The sequence below is a fragment of the Buceros rhinoceros genome, unplaced genomic scaffold (genome assembly GCF_000710305.1).
Source record: "Buceros rhinoceros silvestris isolate BGI_N320 unplaced genomic scaffold, ASM71030v1 scaffold23074, whole genome shotgun sequence".
In the NCBI taxonomy this organism is placed as follows: Eukaryota; Metazoa; Chordata; class Aves; order Bucerotiformes; family Bucerotidae; genus Buceros; species Buceros rhinoceros.
The window spans coordinates 34,968-47,083 of record NW_010406810.1 but is presented as its reverse complement, the minus strand read 5'-3'; the positions used below and the strand labels follow the sequence as shown (position 1 = coordinate 47,083).

The window sequence follows — 12,116 nt, the reverse complement described above, 5'->3', positions numbered from 1 at the left end:
CTGCTGGCGTGCTGGAGTTGGGCATGGAGTAAGACATGTACACAAAGCGGTGCCTGTGCTGAAGCAGAGCTTTTGGAGTAAGCTCTGCATTTATCCTTGGCTTTGACCTGCCCTTGGCTAAGCCACGTACTGTGTCTTGGCACTAGTGATACTGTCCCTTTTCCACCTAGACAGTGTGTGGGGCAGAGCAGGAGGGAAGGAGGTGCTTTGAAACCTAATAGGGAGGCTAGGTCCTAGGCAGCAAGGTCCTAGGACCCTGTGTCGTATGGAAGGCATGGATGTAAAGGTAGACCTGAAACCTAAGCTGCATCTCTATGAACGATAGCACTTTGGACAGGGTGGTGTAGCCACTGACAAACTCATCAGAGTGGAGCAGATGTGGTGACCAGCTGCATCGTCCTGTGCTGTCAGGCAAGGCCACTGTGGTCTCTGCTGAGAGATTAGGCCTAGGAGTTCTTCCGGTGTTGAAACTTCTAGGTATTTTCAGCATTCAGCAGCTGTACAGAGCCACATGTTGGCAGCAGCGGGGTGAAAGGGCCCACAGCAGCAGAGCCAGGCTGTGTACAGTGAATAAGGGAGCACTGGCTTTGCTGCAGCAGAAGCTTGTGGCCAGCCTGTGCAGCAGAGGATGGTCTTGCTTAGAGAGTAGCCCTTGTCCTGCAGCTAAACTCTGCTTGCTGTGCCTCTTGGCTGTAGTGAAACCCAAAGCTGGAGCTGGCTTGTGAGGCATCATTAAATAAGAATCAGAAGAGCTGTTGATAATGAGTATGCATGAGGAGCTTGGGTAGTGCCTCTGTTCCTCCTGAGCTGGATGACAATAAATTATATGCACCGTTTGAGTAGCCGTGCCATCGTTTTAACTTCTATGACAACATCGTGTGTACCCTACCAAGCAAGATCTGAAGCTGCAGGAGTGTGGGGTATCTAATGGGAGGTGCAGAGGTATAAATGCGTTGCATGTGAGGGTGCTGTTTGAACCTGAGTTTTTGAGTCGTAACATTTACTGGTAGCTAGAGAAGTGTCTACATGAATCAGTGAACAACTCTGAGGATTTATCTACTGCTGACGGGATGCCATGGAGACAAGCCAGACTAAGCAGGCACAGCAAGGTGGCCCAGAAGTGAACTGGAATAGGATCTGAACTACGCTGTCACCCTGAGAGGTGGCCTGTCATGCTCAGTGCTGAGGCAGCCGTGTGCGGGGTGCGTGTGACTTTGCGGTACAGCTGCCTGAATGCTCATGTTGTGGCTGACAGACCTCAGTTTCCTGCTGCACTTGCTCATCAACAATCACCAGATCACAACAACTTAACTGGATAAATATGAAGAGATTTTAACTGCATTTTAGAGTAATTTTGTTTTTCCTTTGAGTTCCATTACACTCTGAGAACTTACCTCTTCGAGCCTGGTGTTTCATGAGCAGATAAAGTGTTAGGCTAAAAATGCAAAAACCCAACAAATTTTCTATTGAATCTGCTCTGACCAAAACCTGGGGAAAAATATCATATGCAGCAGTAGGATGTTTATTAGTTCTATTTCGATTGACCTGGGGATTTTTTGATCTTTAATTAAAAGAAATGCAGGATTTTATTTCTGTTAACTGCAGAATAACAAGGTCATTTAGCTGTTTAGTGATAGTAACCTTTTTCTTCAAAGTACAGTTTAATTAAGAGCTAACAATGCAGAATTTCATACAGAATCCTGAAAACAGCAGATAATTACTTTATTAAATAATATTGGTACTAGGTATTTAAAACCTTCAAATTACCATGCTATAATTAGCTTATTCTCATTAGCTGCTATGTCAGCCTCCAAGAAGCGAGAAACTGGTGAAAGAAGTTAGAAATATTTCTTAAATCTCTTGGTTGCACAAATGATTTACCTAGATGAAAGAACCTAATTACTTGAAAATGTATAATTGGACCATCATCAACACAATTATTGTATGTGATATAAAAAACAACCTCCAAGGGAAGACTCAGTAACATTAAAACAGTGCGTTCTCATGAAAAAACTTTTGAAATCATTTGAGACAAAGTTTTCCAAAGCGACTACTTACATTTTTAGTATCCTTTAGTGGACATCAAATTCAGATACTAGTCACAGCATCTGTGCACATAAAGTTGTCTCCTGAATTTTTTTGAAAATCAGGTCTAGTGTATCTTATATTGAATGCTGAGGAACCAAGATGCACGTAGCTGGGCTCTAGCCTGGTATCTCATCTTACTGACACTTTGAAGAGAAGCTGGATTACCCACTTAATGGTGCTTTTTGAGTTTATTGAAAAGACTCATACTGAGTCTTTAGTGTTCTTCAGCGGGTGGGTGTGAGCCTTAACATGATAGCAATTCAGGTAAGATCCTTTGGCAAATGGATCTAGCAAACAGCCCAGATAACGCAAGCCATCGGTGGGAGCTTTGCCTGTCCTGCACAGTAAGGAGTTGGTCTCCAAGGCATTCCTCTTTGGTAATTTTAGAAACAGAGCTGCTGCAGGTAGAATCTAGCTGTCAGTAAGCTACAATAACTTTTAAATAACTGAAGCCAGGTACTTCGTTCTGCTTACAAGGAATTTTCTGTTTTGAATTCTACCATGTTACATGACCCTTTGTAAATAGGCATCCTGCTGACATGTCGCACTTCTGAACTGTTACGTCTTTTGAAGGATGATTTTAATTGAAAGAATTTTTTTTAAGCTACTCTATCTTGAACAGGTTTCCGTCCTCCCCCACTTTAATCAGACAGCAGGAGTAGTTGCCTGCAGCTCCCATGGAATCTGATATTTTATAAACTTACACGTATGTATTGTCAGCAGTTCAGCTTCTCCATCCCTGTTGTCATTGGTCTTTCTATTTTTGCTGGATTGTGTCCTCTTGGACACCTTGCGTCCACCAAACTGTAAAGTGGTGTTCTTAACCCACTTACACTGTTTAGGGTCTATTTATAATTTATGGTCTCTGCCAGCTACATACTTTGCAGCAAAAGCTGCAGATTTTGTTTCCTTCTCTTGCCCTCTCTGTAGTGTCAGCTCTGTTGAGAGAGTGTACAGTCAAAGAAAATTTAAGCATTCTTCTCCTTTTGTCTGGAATATGTTCAAAATATTTTTTCAGATACACTCAGTATACCCAAAGCAATTATTCGTTCTCCTGCATAGATTAAATGTTTATGGTAATGGGTGTCAAAATGCTAATCTTGGAAATCCAGAAAGAATAGACTTTGAATTTTAATGATGTTCCAAAATACATAATTTATCAGGAGGGAAACATTTTTCCTCAGAAGCAAAATAGTCTGTCTAATAAAGTAATGATTCCCATCCATTTGGGATGGACCTTCACTGAAACAGAAAACGGCTTCTTCTTGCTGTTCTGCCTCCAAACACCGCAGGTTCTTGCCCACTGCCTTCCTATCCCTGATCACTGCCACAGTTTCTTAAACACCTGCTGTCACGATCTCAGCGTTTCTCACTTTCAGGCGCACACATTTCTGGTGCGTCCCCAATGCCGCCTCCCCCTCACCTCTCCCTTCCTGAGACAGTGTGTCCCCTGTCTTGCCTTTGTGCCATCATCAGCCTCGCAGTGTGTCGGGACAAACCTGGGGCTGGTAACCGGGCACGGCTTGTTAGCCTGGCCTCTCTTCTGTGCCACCCCGTGCTACGTATTGCCTCTGTGTTGGATGCTTCACTCGTGCCTCTCAGTTTGGGGACTGGTGTATAAAACATCATAAAGCAAATCTCAAAATATATCTGGGAAATTTCAAATACTGATCGTTGAACTCTGAAGAGAAGTTCAGTGCTCTAAAAATCATTAACTGCTGTATGCATCATAAATGCAAACTTCAGTCACATGTTACGTTCCTCAATTCTCTTTTCTATTTCCATCCCAACCTGCTTTTTTTGTTTGTTTTTGTTTCTTTTTTGGCCTTACAAGCAAGTGAATTCGCACTGTGAATAGAAGGTTTAGTAAAGGTCAGGTTCTGCAGACAGGTGGCCTGCGTGTACTTGTGCGGGCAGCATCAGTTGCAGAACTCTTGTCAGGGCATGGGCAGGCTCGGGAAAGGGAGAATGATGGCACAAAAAATGCAACGTAAAAGGATGTCACATCAGTTAGAGCTCATTAAACCCCTATATTAAGAACTCAGAAGTTAAGATGGTTTTAGTTCTGTTTCTTCTCTCTCTTGCAGGGGTTACACTAAAGAGGAAATACAGTAGAGAAAATTAAAGGTACTTCTGCACAAGAGCTTCCACAAAGGGCCTTCATGTGCTTGTGTGCTTTCACACTGTGCTTTCTATTAATCTGTTTTACCTTTCCAGAAGGTCCTTGCCTTTACTAAAGAGCCAGTATAGCGTTAGAAATTTTCCTCAAAAGCCAAGTAACTCCAAATTTAATGGCTCCTTTGACAGTACTGTAAGATGTGAAATAGTAAAGCAAGAGTTGAGAGATGAGACCTGCTTCCTGAAAAACGGGGGAGAAGATTGGCTTGTTGGAAAATTATAAAGCTGACCTTTCTTACTTTTGTTTCTGACGTGAAAACGTGCTGCGGCACTGTGAGGCAGTGTCTACCTGCTTGCCAATTTAGTTAAAATCTACATCTTTACATGTAAAATTAACAGCATTTTGAACTATTTTCCTTTTCAAGTCACTAAATTCTTTAGCAGCTTATGAGTTGGAAAATAGTTGTAAATATGTTTGTATGATTACAGAAACGAGTCATAGTTCCTTTTTGGTGAAGCAGAGTTCAGCAAAGTGGTTTTGATTTGTTTGATCAGCCAAGATGTTTGGGTCTGAATGTTTTTGTTGGTGCTGAAATTACTACTGTCTGTTTCCTGAAGAACAGTTTACACTTGTGGCTTCTCTGTGACAGACTATGAAGTGGAATCATATTAAGAGATATTTGAGGACAGGAGGCAGGATGGTTTCCTGGCTAGGGAAATGGGAAGCAAGTTTAGCGATACAAGTTTTTAATTTGGCTTTACTGCTGATTTACTTGAGAAAGAGCTTTTGACAGCCCATGTCATGTGTCTGTGCCACTGTCTATATGATGAGAAAAATCAAATAAAACTGTTTACTTTGTAAACAAAGTCAGTATTTCTAAATGAAAAGTAATAAAAAGAGCTAAACAAGGGTTTTCAAGAAAGAGGCCACCTACGCAAAAGCAGGAATTCTTCTACAATTCCATTGCATGAATATTTCAATTAAAGAATAATTCTCATGGTTACTTCTTCTTAGAGTCCGTTTTCTCCCAAATTCTCAGTCAGTTGAGATCCCATTGGCAGCTTACAGATGCTGAGATGTTTCGTCAGAAATGAAATAACTGAAATGGGATGTTGCTGATGAGTCATCTGAGAGTCTGGTTTTATAGACAATGTACCTGATTTCTTACATTCCTTTCATTATACTGTACACTTGTCAGGTGCAAGGATTGAAAGAACTGTTTGGCAGTGGGGATAACTTTTGCCTATTCCTTGGATTGTAACAGGGCCTTTTTCTGAGATCATTTTGGACTGTTGGTGAAGAAGGGGGGTCTTTCATCGTGCATTGATTTCTGGCACGAGGAATTTCCTGAACTTAGTATGTGAGCTTAGGAAAAGTTGAGAAGAAAGTACTCCTTGGTAGCTATGTACGTGAGAGTGATGATGCAGCCAGCAATCTATTTCCCTTATAGTACCAGTGGAAGTCTAATATAGGTACTATATAATTCTTCATAAACACATGAAGGCTTTACTAAACAGTTTTTAAAACATAATCTTCAGTACCAATGTATTTATATGGCATCTCATACAGCTACCCAGAGGGGCTGTTCATAAACCAATCATAAAATATACAGAAAATATCACCAGCTTACCTTCAGCATATAAAACAGCATTTAAAAATGAAATTTCAGGCTTCCGTCCCCCTACTTTTCTCTCTTCCTGTCTTTCTGATAAAAACTCACAGTAATAGGCCCTGCCATCTGCTACTATATATTTTTCAGGAGTTTTAACATTTTGGTTTTAGAACCTGAAAGATGAGTAAAATGTCAAATCACGCAGAAAATAATCATAGACACGACAACTCAAATGTTATCTCAGCTTGTCTGTACAAAACGTGGTTCACAGCAGGTCTGTGCCCTCTCTCTTCACAGACAGTGCAGGTGAGCAGGTACATCACTGGCATTAGCTGTGTATCTTCGAACACCACCCCAAGGCTTTAGCAGAACATCTCCTGTTGATTTTAACGAGAGTAATTGGCCAAAAATCCAGTGCCATTGCTTTCAAAGTTTGTTCTGTAGAAGGTGAAGTTCACATTTCCCTTACTGTTACGTGAGTGCTATTCGGAGTGTCTTATCGTGACTGAATAAAATGCAGCCACCAGGCAGCCACGGAGGCGGGGTGATAACTACGCTAGCAAAATCAATTCCCAGCAAAGAAGTAAACTCTGTGTTGCATTATCAGGGAAACAATATGGGCCTTTTGCAACCCTTCTCCCTCTTCCCATTTGAAAGCCTGGGTGGGTTTGCAGTTCTGTCAGCCCTGTGCCTGCGATATGTCAGGAGGTGCAGCAAAGATCTCCTTCCAGGTTGTGTGTCTCTGGCGTTTCCCACTGCTCTTTGTTTTTCCCATTCTGTTTTTCCATCGTGCTGAGACATGTCTGGAGCTGATAAGGTGTGAGAAAGGTACAGAATAACACCCTTCAGCTCAGCAGTTCTTAGTTTGGAGGGGAAGAACTGTGCAGCCCGTTCATGCCACCGTGCTGTCAAGCTGCACTCAGGACCTCTTTCATTCGACAATGAGTATTGTTAACGTAAGAAGTGTTACAGACATATCATTTGCCTCCTACTTTTTTAACCGTGCAAAGATAAAATTATTTCACTGGATAGGTTCCCAGCAGCTCAAGGATGATTTTCATAATAAATCCTCTGCAGATTTGCTACCTTTCATTAGAATAAGAAGTCTCCTCAGTGATCTTTGCACTCTCAGCCTGTGCAAATGCCCTTGTTGCAAGATTTTTACTCTTAATATTCCACTTCAGAAGTCTCGAGCTTATTTTCAATTATTGCCGTTCTGTGCTTCATTTTACTCATGCCTTTAGAAAAGTCCCTTGTTCACAAGGCATTTTTCAGGCTTTTGAGTGAAAGAAGATGATCTTTACCCTACTAGAACTGTTCTTTGAAACTGCCTGTATGGTTTTTGCTGGAGCTACACCGCTGAAGAAGGCAGTGGGCAAGGCAAGTTACTTCCAGATCTGAGAGGACCTTAAACAGGAGGCGGAAAAGCGATGGTTCTTTCACAGATTTAGTTTTGTGATTAACATATATTTAATGAACATGATTTGGCATAATGTTCTGGTCTGCTGAAATGGTGAACGAGGCAAGTACTACTGATGACTCAGAATTGAAACCGCTTATGTTTTGTTAGCCATGTCAGCAAAACTCAAATTTGCAACCCCCCGGGATGGGGACAAATGCCCATCTCTTCTGTTGCTGCTGCAGATCAGCTGCCTCGAGCACCAGCTCTCCTGAGCCAGCCAGAGCTACAAACTTAGTGAGCGTGCTGAGGCCTTGAGTGCAGGATGGTTGAGGACTGGAGAGCAGCTGTAATGCTGTAGGTGTGACAGCATAAGGAAGCAGGCTTGGCAGAGTTTGCAGGTGGAGATTGTACTTTTATTAGAACCGATATAGGTCAGTACTGGAAGAGTCCTGAAGAGGAGCAGCTCATATGCCCAAATGTTTCTCTCGTAAGGTGGTTATCTATCACCTCCATCTGTAAAAACTTGTCCCGTTTTAAGGAATTGTAACTTGACAATGCTATGCCTGTTTCTAAAGCTGGACTTGACTTCCATGCTAACATTTTGCTGTCATTGGCATTCTGGTTAAAAAGATAATTGTAGACAAACTACCTGTAAATTTTTATGTAATGAAAATGTCCAAAGAAACTGTGATTAAAATTACTGGCTCATTTTTCAAGGCACCAAGTTGTCATTGAAGTTCAGGAGTGGGAGCCTACTAGCCCTTTAAACCTTTGAAAATCCCCAGTGATTTTAATCTTTCTGGGCTTTTAAATATGTTCCCCTTAACAATACACTTAGAGTTACACATTTCTGACAATAGCAATGCTCTTACTCATGTGGTTAAAATCATTGTGCTATAATGTATGTTGACACTGAAGACTTCGATGACCTTTGATGTTTAAATACTGCCCTGTCTTTTAAAGGTACTGCGTGAACGCCGGTCTCCGGGTGTGTGTGCTGTAGCTTCTGGTTTGCTGTGTACAGTGTCACAAATCTCCAGAGTCCAACATGTTCTTGAATTACCAATGGTCAGGCATTCAGATGAAGGCAGGCTCTTTGGAGGAATGTGCACTCCAAGTCTCATTTCAGAGAAGGCTTTTCTGCTCTTCTGTTTTATTCTTGCTCTGCAACGTTTTATTTTGCACGGGGAAGCTCGCTTTTGTTACACCTGAAGAACCGAAAGGGTAAACTGCAGAGTGCAAGAGTTTGGGAGGTGACTCCTGAAAGTAATATGTAAATCTTGGGAGTAACAAATCAGTAAGAGCATAATGAAATGGAAGAGCGAAGCTGTATCTGATGAATAACAGCTTTCCTCTTTCTTCCTGCATGCTGATTTTTTGTTTGTACTAATTTAGCGCAAGTATGCTTATGCTGACAGGCAGTACGCTAACTGTCTGCGGAATGAGTCACAACTTGGGGGAACTGAGGATGAAGTTCTTTGATGTGGAGTAGGCTTCATCTGGCTTCTTTCTGTCTTTCTGGATATTTTTTTTCTGTTGCCATGATTTTGAAACATGACTGAACTGCCGTGTGTGTGCTCGATATGACCTAGAGAACCATCATTCTAGTAGATGCTGTCCACCCTAATGAACAGAGCAGTGGTCGGGCACAAGAGATCTGAACTGCATTCCTGGCTGTGTTCCATGTTTTTTGAGTCATCGGGGGAAGGTCTTTTCTCTGGTGTGTGCCGTTCTTTTCCTATCTCATGATACAGGGAGTAAAGCAGTTTTCAGTATCTGATCGTCTTTACAAGGAAAACGATAGAGTTTGCATGCTGTCTTTAATCTTGAAATGGTAATGAAAGTATCTGTTACTTATTTGTTATACGTAAAGAGCTGGTTTTAAATAGCAGAACCAATTGAAAAGACATATACCTCTAAAAATATTTATGTTGTTATATTAAATTTCTGTGCCAGGTGGGTTTTCTATAGCTATGTTTATACAGTGGGTTGTTTCTTTTCAGGCCCTGCTTGACACTCAGAATCTTTTGAGAGCTCAGATTACAAATTTTACTTTCAACCTGGGATTTTCAGGGAGATTTTATCACACAGGTAAGAATGAAATACTAAAATCACTTTCACTTTGGTGTTTTTTGCAATGAGGAAAGTAGGACTGGTAGAGACTGAGGGTCTGAGTAGAGAGAATTCCTTCTTTCACAATAGGATAACTAAAATAACAAATTGTTCTTTCTTTCAGGTGTGCTTTACTGAATCAAATTTTTCTGATAAACTTATTTTACCAGATTAACCTTTTGTTTGAGCTGTAGTCTGTCTGGAAATAACCATGTAGATAGAGTCCGTAAACACCTATTTGCAGCAACAGGAGGAAAAAAAAGAGGTGGTGCTCATTCTTTGCGTAACAGTCCAGTACGTAGAGCAGTGATGTGGAAGTAGGAGAGCCAGGCTGTAGTCTCTAAGAGAAAGACTAAGCCCTTCAGAACAGCCTACTGTCAGGCTACTGAGTTTCCTGAATATGAGAAATGTTCCTCCTCCTCCTGCAAGCTGGTTCATGCAGAAATGGCAGAGTCACGGGGCCAGGAGGAGACCTTGCAAGAAGCAGTCCAAGCTTGGGATGACAGCTTGCCGTAGGGGTGATGCATGTTACATACGTGTCAGTGGGTAACAGTAAAACCAGTCCTGAGGGTGGATTAAACACATGTCTCTTCCCGTTGGTTTTGTAATTTCATTCAGTTTGAGCTAGCTCAGGCACTCACTACAGAACCTCTCCCGCAATTGCAGAGAGGCAGGCACGTACAATGGATGAGAGAAAAATCCGGTTCACCTGTTTCCTGAGCCCACAGGGAATTTAGGTGGTAATTTTAGATGGGCTTAAACATCTGGAGGTGAGGCACCTGTAATTCTAGTACACTGCAATGCCTGTGTTAGGTGCTGGGGTGGAATGGATTGAATTCCTCTTTTATTAAAATACAGTTCCCTTCAACCTGTTGTTGAGTGGTAAATTTAACCAGTCAAATTTTCTACTGACTTCACCGAGAGATCTGTTGATCTACCACAGTTTATCCTTTGGAACAATTTACTCTCAGCCGTAGAGATAGAGCAATACATATTACCCATTAAAATAATTTTAGGAGAAATAAAAGCTAAGGTGTTCAATCGGATGTGATATAGCAGAAAGAAGGTGCTCCTTACTGTCATGCAGAAAGAGAAGGACACGTGCAAAAGAGGACAACATCAGAGCCTGGAAGAGAGACAGGAAAGACATCACAAGAAACTGTCATAGCTGAAGGATGTTAATATGAAAAGAGGGAATTGAAGTGACATGTTAACTGAGACTAGGAACCTTAAAACCACGTTAATTCAAAACCAAGGAAGGACAGAGTTGGCTGTGCTTATCTGCTGAGCATGTTACATAGCAGAGGGATGAGCATAACGTCTCTGGTCCTCAGCTGTGCCGCTTGGCCAGTCTTACTTGACGCATTAAGAAGCAGGAAAAGAATGTTATTTAGAGCTAAACAGAGCTGTAGGAGGAATCAGTCGGGGCTGTGCACAGATCTCTCTTGGCCTCAGCAGAGCTCGGCTAGACGTGGTAAATGTCCAGGTTTCACCCCTGCAATCCACGTGTCACCTGCAGAGTTCAGAGAGACGAGAGGTGCCTTTTTCACACTCAGGACATCCATCCGTTCCCATCCCCATCCTCCCCTTCCTCTTGCCTAGAACGGCCCAGCAAACCAGTGCTGCCTGCCAAGTTTGTCACCAGCGTCTCAGCAGGCAGAGGTACTTTCCAGACCATTTTGTCCTCAGTAGACAGTTCAGATGCTTTGGAGGGAACATGCGCACGGGTTTCCTGGTTTTGGCTGAGCAGGATTTGGCAAAGTTATTGCATGTTTGTAGTACAAACTGACCCACTTACTGGCTGTAAATTGGATGAGTCAGTCCTGTTGCCATTACAGCCCATGCCTGGTTACAGCCCTTCCTTTCTTGATGTGGTTTCTTCTTGATCCGGCTGTCGTGTGGCCTTCAGGCACCCCGTCACCGCCTTTGATAGCGAGTGAATATCACAGAGGGCCCCATGGACTCACGTGGAGTCCTAAAATCTACAAATATTGATGTATTTTTAGATATGTCTGCCCACATTTTTCATTCACTCAGAAATGAGTATTGAGGAATAAAATCACGACAGTGAAGGTATGTCAGACAAAGTCTGCTGAAGAAAAGAGGAAAAGCAAAAGGCATGTTAGTGTTGACGAGAGTACGGCCATGTGGATGCAGAAAGCTTCGGAGCTGAAAGTTTATCTAAAAGACTGAAGAAGGAGAATAGATGTTGCAAAATGAGAAGAGGTTTGTCAAGAGGCTTTGATTGCTGGCGGGAGAAGGAGCAATCAGGAAGGCAGGCAGCAGGCACGATGTGAGGATGCCTTGAGCTATGGGCTGTCCAAGCTTGGCTCATACCGGCTCCATCAGGCAGCCCGTTAAGGGTGAATTAAATCTGGCTGCCTTTGACGGGGCTTGGTCAGTGAAAGTGGACTGGGACTAGGATATGTGTCTGGGCTTGGGGAGGGAGAGCTGTCCCTGTCGGCCACCTCATTATGCCTTGACACTGGCCCTCGCTGAGGTGCTGTCCCATACCCAGGCTGGGTCTCTGCGAGTGGGATGTGCAGGGCCGAGGCGCGGGCCCCAGCTCCAGGAGCGAGTTGTCATCGCCCTCACATCACAGGAACAGCCTTGGAGGGCTCAGGGCCCGGCCAGCCCCCAGTGCCGGCACCTGGGTGAGCAGGGGCAGACCCTCTCCCGTGCAGAGCTGGGGGTCTGCACTGCTCCTCTGGCAGGCTGGGAGGACGGACAAGGGGCCAAGCGGCCAGCCAGGGGACAGCCCCCGCCACTGCCTTGTGCACTGC

At 43.1% G+C, this 12,116-nt stretch overlaps 1 protein-coding gene across 1 annotated transcript in view; it reads left to right on the top strand.

Annotated features, from left to right (window-relative positions):
- NDST3 (N-deacetylase/N-sulfotransferase (heparan glucosaminyl) 3) overlaps positions 1-12,116 on the top strand; it is a 55,393-nt gene that overhangs the window by 13,742 nt on the left and 29,535 nt on the right. Inside the window, exon 2 of the mRNA XM_010134268.1 lies at positions 9,225-9,312. Within this exon, the coding sequence (XP_010132570.1) occupies positions 9,225-9,312 (88 nt within the window). The remainder of the gene's footprint in view (positions 1-9,224; positions 9,313-12,116) is intronic.